Source organism: Pipistrellus hanaki (genome assembly GCF_964339955.1).
Source record: "Pipistrellus hanaki genome assembly, chromosome: 16".
In the NCBI taxonomy this organism is placed as follows: domain Eukaryota; kingdom Metazoa; phylum Chordata; class Mammalia; order Chiroptera; family Vespertilionidae; genus Pipistrellus; species Pipistrellus hanaki.
The window spans coordinates 39,966,703-39,986,447 of NC_140518.1; the positions used below are offsets into that span (position 1 = coordinate 39,966,703).

Below are 19,745 nucleotides of genomic sequence, written 5' to 3' on the forward strand. Positions count from 1 at the left end.
AATATTCTTTAAAGTTGCTGTCTCATGGATCATCTAACTATTCCATTATAATTAATTATTTAGGTTGCTTCCAATTTTTCATTCTTTTAACTAAGGTTATAATAACATCCTTTGACATAAGGGTCCCACCTCCCCCACCCCCGATTTTAGGATCATTTCCGAAAAATGGATTAATGAAATATTTAATTGCCATGGTCATTTGTTCCTATATGCCTGTCTGGGATATTCCCTCTATTCAACTCCTACCACATTGCACAACCATTTCAAACTGTATCTCACTGATGAAGATTTCCTCTTGTAACCTATGCTTGACCATGGGTACCCAATATTGTACTTTCTGCCTTTGTAACTGTGTCACTCCTTGAAGTCATTTCCAAGGTCATGTGCCTGGTTGGTGTCCTCTGTAATGCTTCCCACATTTAATAAATAATTGTTAAGTGATTCTGCTTTACCTCTTTGCTTCTCCTCAAAGGAAAATCCAGTTACAAGGTTGTATCAGCTCTATCACGCTCCGAGGGGAAGGACACCAGTTTTTTGTAGGAACAGAAGAGTCATACATTTATCGTGTCAACTTCACAGATTTCAAAGAGACTCTCATTGCCACTTGTCACTTTGAAGCTGTACAGGACATTGTCTTTCCTTTGTAAGTAGAAGAGGAAAATATGTTCATCCCTAAAAATAATAATACCATGAAGACTTGGTGTAGTGTGCAAAGAAATTTAATTTTATTAATATACTTTAATATCTATTAACATAATAAATCATAATAGATTATGATTGATTTTTTTTCTTTATTGTGCCTTGGTCTGATTCCTTTTTTTTATTATTAAATATATTTTATTGATTTTTTTACAGAGAGGAAGGAAGAGAGATAGAGAGCTAGAAACATCGATGAGAGAGAAACATCAACCAGCTGCCTCTTGCACACCCCCCACTGAGGATGTGCCTGCAACCAAGGTACATGCCCTTGACCGGAATCGAACCTGGGACCTTTCAGTCCGCAGGCAGATGCTCTACCACTGAGCCAACCCGGTTTTGGCCTGACTCCTTTTTTATATCCAAACTGGAAGATATGCCCTTTTTTACATATTAGTATTTTTAATCTATTTATAAGTTGTTCTTAAAAAAAAAAAATCTAGCCAAAACCGTTTGGCTTAATGGATAGAGCGTTGGCCTGTGGACTGAAAGGACCCAGGTTCAGTTCCGGTCAAGGGCATGTACCTTGGTTTCAGGCACATCCCCAGTAGGGGGTATGCAAGAGGCAGCTGATTGATGATTCTCATTGATATTTCTCTCTATCCCTCTCTCTTCCTCTCTGTTAAAAATCAATAAAATATATATTTTTAAAAATCTAATGGACCAATTACTATGAGATTCTCTTCCTTGTCTGCAATCTTATATCTTCTCATAACTAAGCAAAAAAGTGTTTTGAATTATTTGCAAACATGAATTCTAGCACTCTTTTCATTTTCTTCTTTGAAATTGTAATGATTATTTACAGGAAAAGTTTTATTTAGCCTCTTTTAATATAAATATTTTATGATGTATTCAAGAAATGTTAACTACTATCCTATAGTCCAGTGGTTGGCAAATTCATTAATCAACAGAGCCAAAAATCAACAGTACGATTAAAATTTATTTTGAGAGCCAATTTTTTAAACTTAAACTTCTTCTAACACCACTTCTTCAAAATAGACTCACCTGTGCCATGAAGTTTTATGGAAGAGCCACACTCACGGGGCCAAAAAGACACATGTGGTTTGCCAACCACTGCTCCAGTCTACCAGGACATCAAAAGACTTATTTATTGACATTTTCCTTGTCACAACCCTTACTCAAGGGAAAGGACTACTGAAGATTATTCACAGATGATTTGTGGGCATCAGCTGCCATCCTATATAATGAAAGGCTAATATGCAAATTGTCCCCTTGACCGGGAGTTTGACTGGGAGTTTGAACAGGGGGCGGGCCAGCCAGCCAACAGCCCGTGGCCCCTCCCCCTGGCTGGCCCGCCCCTGATCAGGGTAAGCCAGACCCCACCTATTCACGAATTCGTGCAACAGGTCTCTAGTTTTACATAAGAAACCTCTGAGACCATCAGGCCTTGAGATAATTGGTACCTAAAAGGCAACTTTTCTGCTATCCTATGAAACACATTTTAGTGCCAAACATACATCTAAGAAACACTGTGCATCTTTTATGGCTGCATCTCATATTCTCTTGCTGGGTTCTTTTCAGTGGCACTGCTGAGCTATTTGCCACCTGTGCCAAGTCAGACATCAGAGTGTGGCATACACTGTCCAACAGAGAGCTGCTTCGGATCACCGTACCCAACATGACCTGCCAATGCATTGATTTCATGAGAGACGGCAAGAGCATCATTTCTGGTAATGTCAACAGATTAAAACGTGGCGTCCAGCTCTGGCTGTGGCTCTGGATCTTGTCATTCTCATCATACACTAGTTTCTACGTGTGCATAACCTGAGACAGCCTCCTGCTGCCTACCCACCCGCTCCTTGTTTCTAATCTAGCCTCTCTTTTGGCATACCCTTCCAGCTGGCAGACTTTCTGAGCTAGGAAGTACCACATTTCTCTTCTCCCAAATTGCTACACACAGCATGTAGCTTTCGCTCTAGCAGGGAAATTTAGCAATTCAATTACAGAATGGATTTGAGCCCTTACTGAGTGCAAGGCACTTGTGCTAAGAACCTCTTGTGTTGTTCAAGGGATAAAATCCTGACTTTAAATTATATCCCAAAGGAAATTTATTTTTAATTTGGTTATTTTATGCCAAAATATTTTAACATACATTGTAGGGATAACAATATTCCATTTATAAATATTTCAGTATACATCTCTAATAATAATATTTTCCTATCAAATAATAATTTCTTAATATCTTATTATTCTAATCCCGTGTAAAATTTCCCTCAGTCGTCAAAAAGTAGACCCAGTGGTTGATATCAGTGAAAAGTCAAGTGGGTCTTTAGCCGTAGCTAGTCAAGTAGTGACATGAGAAACCCATCTCATCCCTCTTTTCTTGGCTCTGTTTCCTCCATGTTGGCCTCTCCCTTGGGCATGTTCTTTCTCCACACAGAGGCCACCAGGAGTTCCTGGCTTACATTACACTCCAAGCTAACAAACATTCAGGTCATCATCACCTCCTCTTTCTCTTATTCTCCACATTAATTTGCCCCTAGTGATCCCCCCTTCAGAGTATATCCAAGATTCCATCACTTCTCATCATCTTCACCCTTGTCTCAGTCACCATCATCTCTCTGCTAGGTTGCCCTCATAGCTTCCTACCAGGTCTGCCTACTTTTGCCCTTGGCCACCACCCTTCTCCCTCAGTCTATGCTCAACACAGTAGCCAGAAGTCTGCTTTCAAAGTCAAAGTCAGATCGTGCCATGTCTAGGCTACAAGGGTATTTTACTTTTATAGAATAAAGTACAAAGTCCCCGAAATTGCCTATAAGGCCCTACATGACCTTCTCACCTCCCCAACCTTCACCTTCTTATCTCTGACTTTGTCTCTTTCCAGTCACCCCCACTAGCCATATTTTTCTCTTTGCTGTTCTTCACACACACTGCATATAGGATCTTTGATCTAGCTGTCCAATCTGCCTGGAATGTTTCTTTCCCAGATAGCCCCATGATTTCCCCCTTCTCCCCCTTACTTCCTCAAGTTTTTGATGAAATGGGATCTGTCGAGAACATCCTATTTAACATTGTTAAGGTCAAGAGGTGACACTAACGATGATGGAGCCAGCCATTTAAACATGTGGGGGTAGAACATTTCAGTCAGAGGGGACAGCAAGAACAAAGACCTTGAAGTGGGAAATAGCTTGGTGTACTTGAGGACTAAAAATATGACCAGAGTGTCTTGATCTTAGTAGGTAATTTTGGGGTCAGCATTCAGGGAGAGTGGTAGTAGAGAAGGTTGAAGGTCTTAAAAGTTCTTGATCCCAGGAGGTAACATGATTTGAAGAGGTTCGCCTTGACCCCTGCACAGATAATTAATTGTAGGATAGCAAGAGTTTAAGGCCAGGGAAGAAGCTGTTATAATAACCCAGGAGAGAGGCGCTGATGGCTTAGGTATAGGTGGTCCCAGTGGATAAGTTCAGGTTCAGAGTGTTTAACTGTAGAGCTGATGGGACTTGCCCATGAGTTAGATGTTGGGTGGACAGAATAGTGAGGAATCATGAATAACTCAGAAGTTCTTGGCTTGAGTTCTTGGATGGCAAGTTTTATTGAACTGGGGGAGATGGAGGAAGTGGAGGAAAGAACATCAGGGTTTAAAGATGTGGGAGGAGTGATAAGCCAACATTTATTTGGGGATGCTAAATTATACAACCCCGGTGCTATATCCAACAGCTAGTTGAATGTACAAGTTTTGCAGCTCGTGGGAGAGTGGGAGCTGGTCTCCCTCCTTCCTCCCCATTCCAACTTCTCTCCATTGAAGTGGGGTGTCAATGGAGGCAGATTCAACTAAGGCCACTCATTTCCTCAGCCAGGTGTGGTCAGTTTGGGGAGTCAGGGGAAAAGGTGATGGGATTCTTGACAATTGGTGGGGTCTGGCCTTTCCTCCATCACCACCACTGCTCCCCAGTCCTGAGTTTCCCTCATGATTTAGGAGAGCAACAGTCTGCAGAGAGAGTATTATGTGCTGATCTTGCCTGCCTTTTGTTTTCCTTTCATGCCAGCCTGGGATGACGGTAAAATCCGAGCCTTCGCTCCGGAGACAGGCCACTTGATGTATGCCATTAACAATGCCCACAGGATCGGCGTGACGGCCATCACTACCACCAGTGACTGTAAAAGGATCATCAGTGGCGGTGGGGAAGGGGAGGTAGAGTCTTTTTAAAAATAGCCCTCAATTTAGAGTGACTGCCTCATTATTTGATTTTATTTTTTTTAACCTGCTCTACGAGTCAGACAGGACCAAATTAAAATTTTGACGAAACCCTAAACTACACCATAAATTTAAATTCAAAGAATATAAATCCTTATATAAATACATGTGTTCTCAGAAAGAACATTTAAGATACAGACATGAAAGTGTTCTGTATGGAATTGAGCTATGAATCCAGTTGTGTTTTGCCTGAGCTTTGGAATACATGTTTGTTTCCCTCCCTTCAAAGACCATAGTTACCTAAATTGTTTTTAGTTTATCTTTTATGCATGTATTTAATTTTTATTTATCTATCTTATTTTATCCTCACCTGAAGGTATGTTCATTGATTTGAGAGAGAGACAGAGAGAGGGAGGGAGCAGGAGAGAGAGAAATAGTGATGTTAGAGAAAAACATCCATCGGTTGCCTTCCGTTTGCACCCCAACCTTGAAAGGAACAGCAACCTAGGTATGTGCCCTGACTGGGAATGGAACCTGCAAACTTTTGGCGTACAGGATGACTCTCCAGCTAGCTCAGCCACCTAGTCAGGGCTTCATCTTATCTTTTAAAGGAGATGCTATTTTTTTTTTTTTAGAATCAATTCTGTAAACTTCCCAGATGTTTTGACCATTATTTTGAAATGATTACACTTCCTTCCATCATTTTGATGAGCCTATGGCATCTCTCACTCAGACATTCATCTCAGTGTCTCCCTCCTTTACTCGTCAGCTGTTTTCCTATCCCACAGCCTTCCCTTTCTTGACATGGGACATTTTCTTTGCCTTCTTTTTCTCCATACTATCCGAGGAATGACATCGGGGAGCAGAAAGACACCACATGATGATGTAGCCTTTAGTAGGGTTCGGGCCAAACAGATGAGTGGCTGAGCGTTTAGGTGCTGGTGTCATGCTGCCTGCGCTCTGATTTCACTTCCACCCCGTCCCAGCGGTGAGAACTGGGGTGTGTTCTTTGACCTCTCTGTGCTTCATTTCCTGTGGTAATGTGAATATAACAGTACTCCTATCAGTGAGCTATTTCACACTCTATTTGTATTAAGTCTTCCAATTCTGGTGTGTATATCCATCCAGAGCCCAAGTCCACCTGCACCAGACACTTTTCAGGTGCTCTAGGGACAATCAGAAACAATTTCTGGGCTCTGCCTGTCACCACCCTCATGGCTTGACTCCCTTCCCACACTGTTGCTGACATCCTCAGCTTCCTTGCTTACTCCCTCAGCCGTTTGTGTCATCTGCCCGGCTAATGCCCACACTTGGCTTGGACCAGACCATCTGTGTTCAAGGTTCCTGAACCTGAGCTGAGAGCTTCGGGAGGAAATGACACACCCCAGTCATTGCCCTGCTCAGCAATCTTCTGGCAATGTCCACTTTTCCCGCCATTCCCCAAGGCTATTTCAGAACTTCCCTTCCAAAAAACAGTCTTTGAGGTCTTGGGAAGTACCACAGACCAGGGCTGCTGGCCAGCAGTTGTGCACTGATATGAATGCAGCAGTTGCTGACATACTTCAGCACTTCCATTTTCCCTGGTTAATGGCCATTGTCTGAGTTGTGAAGACCCTAATCCCACCATTTTATCCCCTTCCCCACAAGCATACCCAAACCACCCCTGCAACCCCACAACTCAAGGGCTGATGCCCGGCACCTCCAAAGTTCTGGTCCTGGTGCTGTTTGGTCAGGACCCACCACATAGAAAGAGACCACATGTATGCCTCCGCATGTAGTGGGATTTCAAGATTGGAGATTTTTTTTTTTCCTTTGGCAAAAGTTGTTATCCCATCCCACATCTTAACCTCGGGATATTACTTGGACACCGTAAAAAAAAAACATACAGCTCAGCTCATTTGGGATAGATACCTCATGCTTCCTAGTTTTCTTTACTGAGAAAGTCGGTTAGAATGTTTTTCTTTATTTAGGTTAATTTCTTCTCATCAGGTACACATAACTTACTTATCCTAACACCAGCTTTTAGTCATGTCCATCTAGACCAGTGGTCTGCAAACTCATTAGTCAACAGAGCCAAATATCAACAGTACAACGATTGAAATTTCTTTTGAGAGCCGAAAACCCACTTCTGGGCCACAAAGTTTCAATCGCACTGTACTTGCGTGCCCACACGTGATATTTTGTAGAAGAGCCACACTCAAGAAGCCAAAGAGCCGCATGTGGCTCGAGAGCCACAGTTTGCTGACCACTGACCTAGACTATTGTTCTTTCATCCTTATATTACATGAAATAGTTTCTGCTCTTCTCATTTTTTTTATAAGAATGTATAAACATCTGACTATATTATTATGTTTTCAGGTACAGTTGTAACAGAGCACTTATCCATTATTGGACATACAATAATAACTAAATCACTTTCCTTTTCTATTATAGTTAGTACTTTATACGAACTATTTTGAAAATTTGTATGTAGGTAGTTGTATTATCTATGAATTTCACTTCAGGATAGCAAAGAGATATTAAGTATTTTTTTTAAACAAAAAGTAGGGCCCGGACAGTGTGGGTCACTAGTTGGGCGTAGACCCATGGACCAAGGCACCAAGAGGTCACTGGTTTGATTCCTAGTCAGGGCACATGACCGGGCTGCAGTCTTGACAACCCCTCCTCCCCCAATAGGGGGCATTCAGGAAGCAGCCAATCAATGTTTTTCTCTCTCCCATCAATATTTCTCTCTCTCTCTCTCTTTCTCTCTCTCTCCCTCTCTCTCTCTCTCTCTCTCTCTCTCTCTCTCTCTCTCTCTCTCTCTCTCTCTCTCTCTCCTTCTCTCTCTCTCTCCTTCTTCCTTCCTTTCTCTCTAAAATAAAAATTCTTTTTAAAGTGGGTATTGGCCTTGGTGGAGTGAAGACCCATGGATTTTTAAATGATTAAAATTGAGCAGCTGTTGTGAAAATTTAAATATGGCTCTGAGTACCCATGAGATTCCCCAGCACCAGACATTTGAGAGCAATGCGCAGAAGAACTGAGTAGCTATGGTCTTTCCCTTGGGTGAGCAGCAGCCCTTGCATTGTTGTTTTTAGTAGCAGGAATTGAATACATTTCTCAGCCCTGAAAGTAGAAGTAGGTGCAAGCTCACTGGGAGCATTTTCTTGGCTCCATGGAAGAATATCGGCCTACAACTCCGAACTCCCACCCCACTCAACCAAGGGGAGGAGAAGATGAGCAGAACAGAGGTGGGCAAGTTCTTGGAATTTGTTTTATCCCTTCAAAAACCCAGGTGTGCATTGAGAGCCTGTGCTTTGTGGCTTCCAGGTGAGGGTGTGGCAGATAGGCTGCCAGACCCAGAAGCTGGAGGAGGTCCTGAAGGAGCACAAGTCCTCCGTGTCCTGCATTCGGGTGAAGAGGAATGACGAGGAGTGCGTCTCAGCCGGCACGGATGGCACTTGCATCATTTGGGACCTTGTGTAGGTACCTGTGATGGGGAGGACTGAGTGGCACTGACACACCCAACAAATGCCATCATTTTGTTGAGCTTGAAAGAAGATTCAAAGGAAGCATAGACATCTTACTTAAGGCAGCAGTAGAGCGATGTTCATCAGAAGCCATTTATCACTATGGCTGGTCACGGATGCCAGTAGAAATGGAATCGTTTTCAGGAGGAGCTGGGTGTTAGGTTTCTGGGCAGGAAGGGAAGTCGCTTTCTGGATATACACAGTGAAGCGTGATTTAACTCACACTCACTCGACTCTGAAGAGTTCCCCCAAAGGGAGAAGGGAAGTCACTTAGGCAATGCAGGCAGTTCCTCTGGTCATTCCGTGCAGGCCAGTCAAGCCCAGAGTGAGCCTGCCTTGGGGGGGGGGGGGCGAGGAAGCAGGGTAGGGGCGAATTGCTCTTCCCTCAGTTGGCCTCATTCTCAGGGTCTCCCTATACGAGACCAAAGCATGTAAATGTTAGTGTTGGAGTAATTCAATGCATTTTCAAGGGTATGTTTGGACTATAAGCATTTTTTTTCTGTGTTTATTTTGAGAATTAGACCCTGTTCCACCAACACCTTCTCCTGCCAAGCATCTCTCTACCACTAAAAAGATGCCTCACCTTTGTTTATAACTGCATGAGATACTGAAGTATAGGGGAAAAGATAGAGAGATAGACACATACATAGAGCAAAAGAATATAACATTTTCTTGATTGGAGAGAAGAGAGTGGGAACTAAAGGCAAAGGCAGGACACATTTTATTTAATACACTAGTGGATCAGTGCATGAAATTTGTGTACGGGGGTGGGGGAGGGGGGAAGTGTCGCTTCAGCCAGGCCTGCACCTTCTCCAATCTGGGATTCCTCTCACAATCTGGGAATGCTGGCTGTAACTGCTCACCTGCCTGCCTGCCTGATCGCTCCTAACCTCTCTACCTGCCAGCCTGCTTGCCCCCAACTGCCCCCCAGCTGACCTGCTTACCCCTAACTGCCCCCCCTTGCCAGCCTGATCACCCCCAACTATCCCCCCCAGCCTGCTCGCCCCCAACTGCCCACCCCCCACAGGCCTTCTCACCCCCAACTGCCCCTCCTTGCCAGTCTGATCACCCCCAACTGCTCTCCCTGCCAGCCTGCTTGCCCCCAGCTGTCCCCCCTGCCAGCCTGCTCACCCCCAAATGGCCCCCCCTGCTGGTCTTCTTGCCTCCAACTCCCCCTCCCACCCCCCCACCAGCCTGATCACCACCAACTGCCCTTGGCTCCTGGCCTGATTTGTCCAGAAGGATGTCTGGATGGTCTCCTGGTCTAATTAGCATATTATCCTTTTATTAGTATAGATTATAAAACAAAAACCAAAGCACACCTCTTTCTTTGGGTTCTGTGTTATCTCTAACTTTGATGTGCATACATATCACCTGGGGATCTTGTTAAAATGTTTTGTTTCACTAGAGCCGTGGTCGGCAAACTGCAGCTCGTGAGCCACATGCGGCTCTTTGGCCCCTTGAGTGTGACTCTTCCACAAAATACCACTGCCTGGTATTTTGAAAAAGTGGCGTTAGAAGAAGTTTAAGTTTAAAAAATGTGGCTCTCAAAAGAAATTTCAATCCTTGTACTGTTGATATTTGGCTCTGTTGACTAATGAGTTTGCTGACCACTGCACTAGAGTATCATCTGAGATCTCACATTTGTAAAAGCTCCCAAATGAGGCCCCTGGTGCTGGCCCAGGACCACACTTGAGGGAGGTGTTGCCTTCACCTGCACTTCCCACGGGGAAATACTGTATAACTACCCTGTTTCCCCGAAAATAAGACAGTGTCTTATACTAATTTTTTCTCCCAAAGTTGCGCTAGGTCTTATTTTCAGGGGATGTCTTATCTTTCCATGCGCTAGGTCTTATTTTCGAGGATGTCTTATTTTCAGGAAAACACGGTAGGAGGCCATGTCTACGCTACTTTCCATGGATGGTTTGTGACCACTTCAAAGCTTTAAGCCTCCTTGCTCTGTAGCAGAAATATTTGGTTAATTTGTGCCCAAATCTTTGGAAATGCTCAGTTCAGGTCCCATGCTTATAAACTCCCATAATGAGAAGAAACTGTGCAGAAGGGACATTATTTGACCCAGTGGAGCCTGGCCAGTGAGACAGGCCACCCAGCCACCTCCCCGGTGGAAGGTGAAGTTAATTTACATATTTTTGCTACAGTACCTGAAGCAGTGGTTCTCAAACTACTGTAGAGTCAATCAGGATGCTGATTAAAAATGCAGGTCTGTGGGCTTTATCCCAGCCCACTGAATCCAAACCCCACAGGCAAGGCCCAACAATCTCCCATTTCCAAAGCCCTCCCCCGCACTTTGCACTCAGCTTGTGGAGCCCCTCACTGCGGAACGGGGCCTCAGGAGTCAAGGGCATGGTGTGGAAGACAGCAGATGCACTCCCATTCAGCCTCCTACTTCCTTCTCACTAGAACCCGAGGCATCCCATGATGCCCTGGGCTTTGTCTTTAGGAAACCCTCTCCACCCCTTCCTCCTTCCCCCCCATCTCCTGACTGCCCCCTCTGTGTAGTGGAGGGATGTAGAAGTGGAGTGGGCAGAGTCACAGGACATCTGTTTAGAATGAATGAACCAACCCTAAATCGAAGCTTGCACCAAATCCAGTTTGAACGGTAAACACGTGTTTTCCAGGGGAGAGAAAGTCGAGGTTTACAGCTTTTGAATCTATGTTTCAGACGTCTTCGGAGGATTCAGATGATCCTGGCCAATACCTTATTCAAGTGCGTTTGTTACCACCCTGAAGAGTTCCAGATCATCACCAGTGGGACCGACAGGAAGGTAAAGCACTCGTGGCATGAGTTGAGACCTTCCTGGCACAAGAGAAGAGCACAGGGCTGCGGCCGAGAGTGCAGGCTCCGGACACGCCAGTGCAAAGGGATGGCCTTTGCTGTTGATCAGCGTGTCCCTTGGAAAGTGCTGTGTCATCTTTTGGTACCATCACTTCCTCTTCTGTAAAATGGAAATGAGGGTGCCACCAACCTCATTGAGCTTCTGTGATGATTAAAGTCACGCTCGCATATAATGCTAACAGCAGGTGCCTGCGCCAGGGGGGATACTCCACACATTGGTTTTTATCATTAGGAAGTTTCTGAGGCCCAGACCAGTTGTCACTTTGACCGAGTTCAGGTGGAATGACACTAGAGCTCCTCACCCCCTCTCATCGCTCTGCCTCGTCAATACAGTAAACATCTTTTAAGTTGGAGAGCGCATGTCCTCCGGTGAAGATCGGTCCTTTTTGGGGGGACATTTCTCCTTGGAGAAGTAAGAGGCTTGGCAGAGAGGCACATGGAGGGGCGAGGATGCTGGAGTGCCATCCGCCCTGCTGGCCAGATCAGATCCTATCAGATCTGTACATCCAATGAATGGATTCGGATTCTTCTCATTCAGACTCTGAGATCAATGAAGAGAGGGGTTGCGTGTTTATCTTTTCCTAGCCCCAGAGAAAGTCGGTGAGTTCAACGTATGACAAGATTGTAGGAGTAACAATACTACCGGGGCCTCTCCCATCCCACACCGCCCAAATTGGACTCTAGGAGTGGGGCTCTCACCTGTGTAAGTTTCCCAAGTGACTGGGGACTAGCGCCCAAAGGTACTTTTTCATAAAAACCCCAGAAGTGCTGCCTGGTCTATCCAGGATTTGCTAGTTCTTTGTGTCTCAAACTGGCTTATACCTGCCATCCTCTCACATCCTGTTTGACTTACGGCCTATGTGGGTGGAGAGTAGGGAGCGTACCGCAATGTCACTATCAATGCTTTGATAGATGGTTCCTTAACTTTCTAAATGAGTGTGACATTTACTACTATATTTTAGGTCTTAATGTATGAACAGTCTATTTCCCTCTTATTAGAATTTTTTTTTTTTTTTTTTTTTTTTACCAGAATGTTTAAATCACAAATCTGTAAAACTATTCTAAGTGCTAGGGACATGACAGTGTTCCTGCCGTCATGCCACTTACTTACTTTATATGTTTATTTGGGGCAGGAGGGGATGGAATTGGACGGTACACATGTGAACAAACATATGAAGAAGCCATGAGTAATAGTGAGCAGGATGATGTGAGATGGTGAAAGAGCAAAAAGGAAACAGAACAAGTTATAGGGAAAGAAAATAGAACGGGTTCTATGACAGTGGCTGGGAGGGAGAAAGCTGCTTTAGCTAGAGTAGGGGTGTCGAACTCAATCAGAGAAGGGGCCAAAATCTAAAATCCAGCCTAAATTGCGGGCCGAATGGTTTACTGAACAGTCATAAACTGACAATGTCATAAACTGACAGCGGAGTGCAGTGATGACAGCGCGGTGCGGGCCACATTGCAAGACCTGGTGGGCTGGATTTGGCCCGCGGGCCTTGTGTTTGACACATGTGAGCTAGAGGGTCGGTGCAGGGCTCCTTCAGGGAGTGACATCTGAGCCGAGGCCCGAGTGACCAAAGGACCCAGCCATGCTCAGGTCTCAGGGAAGACCGTCCCAGGTGGGGGGTGTCCAGGAAAGCCCGAGGCCTGCTGGAACTCCCAGGAGAGGCCCGCTAGGACTTCTCTGGCCAAGAACACTGGTAACCAAGAACAAAGGACCCATATGGGTGTGGTTCCTGAGGCCAAGGATTCTTGGCCTGCTTTTCTAGCTCTGTATGCTTTGCCTGTGAAAGGAGATCTTTATTTAAAGCGATCAGACATCAGATGAAATTATACTGCCATATATATCTCTCCTACACAGTTTCTATCTAGCTAGACTCAGAGGATTATAGGTTCCCTGCACAATGACTGGAACACAGCGAGTTTCCATCAACAGGAAACCGAGAGAGAGAGGAGTGAAATGCATGCCCAAGTTCACACTCCTGATTCCTAGCCAAGGGCTCTTTCTTTAGAAAGAAATTTGAGTTTCAAATAATAAGAGAAAAAGTAAGCATAAATATAATAGGTAGCATGAATTCAATAGTGATCAAATACTTTGACATAATCTTTGCAGTGGCCAATTAATTTATACATTACTAGCTATAAAATATGAAGTAAATATATACTCAAATATTACTTAATATAATGTAGAAAATATCTTTAGGTTGAGAGAAACTTTATTTGTATTTTCACAACAAAGAATAATAAAGTCCTAAGAAATTTCAAAAAAAAAAAAAAAAAAAAAAAAGAAAGAAATTTGAGTTTCAAATAGGCTGTACATTTATGTTTCAAAGTCCAAAAGTGTAACATCCGTCCATAAGAAAGAAAGCAGCCGTCGGCAAACTCATTAGTCAACAGAGACAAATATCAACAGTACAAGGACTGAAATGTCTTTTGAGAGCCAGATTTTGTAAACTTAAACTATATAGGTAGGTACATTGTTATTAACTTAATTAGGGTACTCCTTAATTAGGGCCTTTGCTAAAAACTTAAGGGGCCAAAGAGCCGCATGTGGCTCGTTAAAAACTCAAGGGGCCAAGGAGCCCCATGTGGCTCGTGAGCCGCAGTTTGCCGACCACTGATTTAGAGAACAATTTCTCTCCTTGAGCTCCTGTCTCCCCCCCGCCCCCCCACAATCCCTCCCCTTCGACCCCTAGCCTCGTTTCCCTCCCCAGGAGGCGGGGCTATAGCAGCAGTTTGTCTTTAAAACCCCGCCCCGTGGAAAGCTTAATTGCTTGGAGGCAGAGCAGAAAGTTGGGACTCAGGGCGGGGTAAGGCCTGGCCCTCTCCAGGACTTTTCCGGAAGGCTGGGCTCCTCATCCCAGCGGAAGGAAGGAAACGCTTCCCTTCCCCCAGGCTGGGCGCTCACAGCAGGAGCGGGGAAGTGCAGGCCGTGGCCTTTGCCTTTTCCTTTGCAGCTCAGTTCAGACTCAATCTGCTCTGTCTGATCAAAAGCATTTCTGTCACCATCTGGGCTTTCAGCCTATTGATATCTCTCTAAATAGGATGCAAATTTAAAAACCGATACTAAAAATATGAACGTGATTTCTGCACACCCCCCACCCCCCTTCAGCCTATTTATAATCTCAGCCGGCATGGCATCCTTCTATATACAGCAGAGCCTTCCACAGAAAGCAGAGCCGCCGTTGGTTAGCCTGCGCCTGGATGTGGATGATTCCCCCGAGCCGAATTCCGCCTAAGGCTTCTCTCTCTGAATTCCAGATCGGCTACTGGGAGGTGTATGACGGGTCCGTCATCAGAGAGATAGAAGGCTCCTTGTCTGGGTCCATCAACGGAATGGATATCTCCCTGGAAGGAGTGCACTTTGTCACAGGTCAGTCCCGGGGTCAGACAGGAACACCAAGCCTGACTGACTGGGGCGGGAACATGGAGCTCCCTGGAAGGGACCGCAAAAGGGTCGAAAGGGCAACATGGTTTGACTCGGCCTGAGCCCTGCAGCAAGCGTGGTTGGAAAAACAAAAATGCAAAAAGAAAAAGTTCCATTTTAGTGCGAGGAAACGTTTGCCCAGGAGCCTTAGGGGCACAAAGAAACGCAGCAAAGCCTTGTGTGGCTGGCCTGTATGTGTGCGAGTGCGTGTGTGTGTGTGCGTGTGCGTGTGTGTGGTGGGCCTTCATGATGGGAATGGGACTTTAAATGGCCCAGGCTGTCCACGGTGCCTTGTTCTGTTCTTTCCTGCTGAAGTCTTCAATGCCAGGCTTTTAAACCAGTATTTCCAGGGGGCACTTCCCACACAACACGCCCATTGGAACAACATCCGTATCCTCTCCTGCCAGGCTCATTGATTCTTCAGGACATTAAAAGTCCCAAGTGAATTAAAGTTTCATCAACACATTTACGGAAAACAGTATATAAAACCAGACACGGTGTGGCCCCTGCCACATACACAGATGTAAATGTGTACCTGCAGGCTACGGAGAGAAGATGGGCAGGCACGGAACCAAGGTGCTATTGGGTGGTGGGACCAAGGGTGATGTCACCGCTTTGCATTCTTCCCCCCCCCCCCCCAAATTAACTATAACAGACTGAGACTTCTATAACCAGGAAGAATTACTATAAAGACAGGTTTTCTTTCTGGAAGTTGACCCAGGGGGAACGTGTTGAAGATGGTCCAGTTCTCTGAGATGAGGGCTGCTTCTCTGTATTCTAGGATAGCCATGCCACATACATGTCTTTTTTTCAGGTGGAAATGACCACATGGTCAAAGTCTGGGATTATAACGAGGGTGAAGTGACTCACGTTGGGGTTGGACACAGTGGCAACATCACGCGCCTGCGGATAAGCCCCGGGAATCAGTACATCGTGAGCGTCAGTGCCGACGGAGCCATCATCCGGTGGAAGTGCCCATTCACCACCTGAAGGTGGGAGGTCTGACTCAGCATCGGGGCCGGTTCCGGTGACCACAGCGCTGAGATAACTCCCTGGTTCTGATGTCTCACATCTGTGTGTTTGTGTTACCTGTAAGTTTCCAAATATTTCCTCTTTAAGTTTCTCCTTTCCTCTATGGAATGTATGTGACATCCTTAAGCTGTATATTAAAATGGAAATGCGTCCGAGGATAATTTGTCCAAGCTGTAATTAAAGATCTGTATTGTGAATAAACTTCCAGTGGTTGGTTTCCTGTTATAGTCTCTTTTCTAGGACTCTGCAGAGCCCACAGCCCATCCTCTGCTACATCCACAAATGGCAATATAGAGAGGAAGGGAGAGAGATAGAGAGCTAGAAACATTGATGAGAGAGAGCCATCGATCAGCTGCCTCTTGCATGTCCCCTACTGGGCATGCACCCGCAACCAAGGTACATGCCCTTGACCGGAATTGAACCCGGGACCCTTCAGTCCGAAGGCTGACGCTCTATCTACTGAGCAAAACTGGTTTCGGCCACAAATGGCTTTGCTGGTGTCCTCTAAAAATAAGGAGGCGGGCTCCCCTTCTTAATCAGCATTTCATTGGTCAAGCTGCACAGGCAAGACTTGTGTTTGAATTTGGATCTTGGGTAGTTTTTTTTTTTTTTTTTTTTTAGTTTTTATTCTCTGAGCCACTGTTTTCTCTTTTGCAATGCAAGAATAAAATCTTGCTCCAAAGGTTACTGTGAGAATTAAGTGAAATAGTGTATGAAAGCAGAATTCCTAACACGGAGAGAGGTAAACGTGAATTACAGGGCTTTCTCCAAGAAAATGTGTTGTTGAGGATTTTGGGGTGATTATCAAGGATGACATTTCATAGGTGCTTTTCTGGAGTTGGCCATAAAATCTTTCTCTGAGCTGACCATCAGAAGGGTGAGGGGCTGGATCTTGTGTATTGATCATCCAACCGTATATTCTTTCCGGGTAAACATTTTCCGGAAACACAGAGGCCCCAATGCACAGTACAGTCTTTTGTTCTTAGCATATTCCTTATTCCTTACCCTTAACTAATGCTCTTTTTTTTTTTTTTTTTTTTTGCATTTAGTGATTTTCTGCTGCCTGTTTCATTTATCAAGGAGGATATTTAATAAATGATTATCACTTATCAAATAAAAACATTTCAGGGCGTTGATGCAATAATGCATACGACTAATCTCTTTTTAAGCTAGATCCACGAGAAATTCATTTTGCCTGATTAATTATAAACCTGACAGTTACAGGATAAAGTGAGTGGAGTCCCGCAGTTACCCAGGCAATCAAGGGCTGGGCCAGGCCCGCTGAATTCTGATTGGGCCACAATTCAGCAAGGATTATGCGTCCAGGAATGAGCAGGTGAGCGCCTAGGTGGAATGTCTGAGACCCAGAAAACTTCCTGATAAGCAAACACTGCACCGCGCCGAGGCTGGAAAGAGTCCGCCTGTGGGGCTGGCAGTCCACAGGCCCAGGCGGAGTGCCATTTGTCCAACCCATGGGTTTTGTGACCTCGGTCTATTGTATTATTATTAACCTCTCTGAGTCCATTTCTCCACCAGTTAAAACAAATGACAGTCTCCTAAGTTTTGGGGAAATGATTCTAGCCTAGTCTGTAGTTTTAAAAAAAGCAAAGCGTAACCAGCTGGGTTATTATTACACGCAACTCCCAGTTCCGGTCCTAGGGTGGCGGCCGGGGAAAGGCTCTGCAACCCCCACCCGTCCCAGCTTACAGACTGGAAGGAGTGGCGCCACGTGAACGCGCACACCGGAGCCCGCGGAGGAACCGGCGGTGCACAAAAGCGCTCCCCGCTGCGCGCCTCTCACCGCGCCAGAGTCTGCCCTTTGGGGAGTCTCCCCCCCTTTAAAAAAATTATTTTTATTTTTACAGAGAGGAAAGAAGAGGGATAGAGAGCCAGAAATATCAATGAGAGAGAAACACCGACCAGCTGCCTCCTGCACACCCCGCCGCCCCCCCCCCCCCCCCCCCCCCCCCCCCCCCCCCCCCCCCCCCCCCCCCCCCCCCCCCCCCCCCCCCCCCCCCCCCCCCCCCGGGATGCGCCCGCAACCAAGGCTCATGCCCTTGACTGGAATCGAACCCGGGTCCCTTCAGTCCTCAGGCCTACGCTGTATCCATTGAGCAAAACCGGTTTAAGGCTCTTTTCCCATTTCAACGTGCTCCCCTGGACCCAATGTCCAGACACTTAGCACTAGCCAGGGCTTTGCAGTTTTCCAGGCGCTTTCAAACGTACCATTCCTCTCCTTCCGCGGCTGGACGGCAGGGAGGGGCGGAGCAGAGGTTGAGCTCAGGCCTGGAGGTTTATAATAGGTGAGTGAGGAGGGCGGTGACCTCGGTGACTCCGGTCTCATTACTAGTCGCGCCGCGGGGGCGGGGAGCCCGGCCGGCGCTGCCCCGGGGCGGGACCTGCGGCCGGATTCCCGCGCCGGGCGGGGTGGCCCCGCCTGGCTCCGCCCCCGCCCGGCCCGCACTCACCTGGCCCGCAGGTAGCCCGCCCGGCGCCGGTTCGGGGCTGCCGGAGCCTGTTAGCCGCGGGCCCGCGGGGGGCCCAGCGCTCGCTCGGGGGGGCGCACCGCCGGGAGCCATGGAGCCCGGCCCGGGGGGCGCGGCCGCAGGGGGGCCGCCCGCGCCCCGGCCCCGCCGCCGCCGCCGCTCCCTGCGCCGCCTGTTCAGCCGCTTCCTGCTGGCGCTGGGCAGCCGCTCCCGCCCCGAGGACTCGCCGCCCCGGTCCGATCCCCAGCCCCAGCCACGACCCTGCGATGGCGACGGCGAGGGGGGCTTTGCCTGCGCCCCGGATCCGGCCCCGGCCCCGGTTCCAGCCGCGCTCGGGAGTCCCGAGGAGGAGCGCGCGCCCGGACCCCTGTCCCCGCTCCCCGCCGGCGATGGGGCGCGGCCGCCGGGCGCGCTGGGCTTGAAGAACCACGGCAACACCTGTTTCATGAACGCCGTGGTGCAGTGCCTCAGCAACACCGACCTGCTGGCCGAGTTCCTGGCGCTCGGGCGCTACCGGGCCGCCCCGGGCCGCGCCGAAGTCACCGGGCACCTGGCGGCGCTGGTGCGCGCGCTCTGGACGCGCGAATACACGCCCCAGCTCTCCGCCGAGTTCAAGGTAGGCAGCGCCCGGCCCTTCTGGTTTCGCTTCTTGGAAAGAGAGTGCTCCGTCCGGAAAGGGCTTTCCCGGAGCTTTCTTTAGATGGCATTGGCCGGTTCCGCCGCGGGTGGCCGCCCTGGTTTGGAGCTCATCTGCTGCAGTGCCAGAGCTCGCACACGTTTTCTTCGTGAACTAAGTCCTCCCAGGTATTTTAAGGGCTGAATGGAGGGAGCTGGCAGATTTGAGTAGTGTGTTGAGCCTTTTTTTTTTTTTTTTAATTTTTATTTTCCGCCCAGCAAACATTTGTTTAGTGCGAATGAAATCCCTAGGATGCCTGAGCCCGGGGTTGCATCCACTGTCCCCGGGATCCCGGTCTGCGCGCCGGGGATGCTGCAGGTCGTGAGGCTTTATTTGGAAGTTCTGTGTGTCATTTCACCCGGGGTGAAAGCGGGGCGTTTGGTTGGGGTCCCAGTTGGATTCAGGAGTTCCTGATAAAACTGATGCACATGGCTTGCTTCCTGCTAAAAAAATCCACAGCAGTTGCTGAAACCGGTTTGGCTCAGTGGATAGAGCGTTGGCCTGCGGACTGAAGGGTCCCTGGTTCGATTCCGGCCAAGGGCATGTATCTTGGTTGCGGGCACACTCCCAGTAGAGGGTGTGCAAGAGGTAGCTGATCAATGATTCTCATCGATGTTTCTACTCTCTATCCCTCTCTTTTCCTTTCTGTAAAAAAATCAATAAATATATATTTTTTAAAAAATTCACAGCTCTGGGCGGAGAGCCGAAGCTCCCCATAGATTAGCGATGGTCGTTCTTGGGGGAGGAGGGAGTCTGTCAGAGTTCATTCCTCAAGCATCACAGCTATGGAGTGTCAGCCTGGGAAAGCAGTCCTCGTCACGTGACCCACCGGGATGCCCAGCCCCACCTTCCACTCTCCTGCTTCTTCTAGGGAGGCACTGGGCTGCCAGAATCAGTGGGTCAAAC

At 47.3% G+C, this 19,745-nt stretch overlaps 2 protein-coding genes across 3 annotated transcripts in view; both read left to right on the forward strand.

Annotated features, from left to right (window-relative positions):
• Positions 1 to 15,897, forward strand: part of CFAP52 (cilia and flagella associated protein 52) — a 36,710-nt gene extending 20,813 nt beyond the window's left edge. The window contains exons 8-14 of the mRNA XM_084863928.1: positions 473 to 643; positions 2,239 to 2,387; positions 4,704 to 4,849; positions 8,162 to 8,313; positions 11,045 to 11,147; positions 14,480 to 14,591; positions 15,460 to 15,897. Coding sequence (XP_084720054.1) covers positions 473 to 643; positions 2,239 to 2,387; positions 4,704 to 4,849; positions 8,162 to 8,313; positions 11,045 to 11,147; positions 14,480 to 14,591; positions 15,460 to 15,635 — 1,009 coding nt within the window. The 3' untranslated portion in view covers positions 15,636 to 15,897. The remainder of the gene's footprint in view (positions 1 to 472; positions 644 to 2,238; positions 2,388 to 4,703; positions 4,850 to 8,161; positions 8,314 to 11,044; positions 11,148 to 14,479; positions 14,592 to 15,459) is intronic.
• Positions 15,898 to 18,022: 2,125 nt separating this feature from the next.
• Positions 18,023 to 19,745, forward strand: part of USP43 (ubiquitin specific peptidase 43) — a 44,536-nt gene continuing 42,813 nt past the window's right edge. The window contains exon 1 of one of the 2 annotated variants that reach the window (XM_084863910.1): positions 18,023 to 18,779. In XM_084863910.1, coding sequence (XP_084720036.1) covers positions 18,255 to 18,779 — 525 coding nt within the window. In that variant the 5' untranslated portion in view covers positions 18,023 to 18,254. The remainder of the gene's footprint in view (positions 18,780 to 19,745) is intronic. The other variant, XM_084863909.1, reaches the window with a different exon arrangement.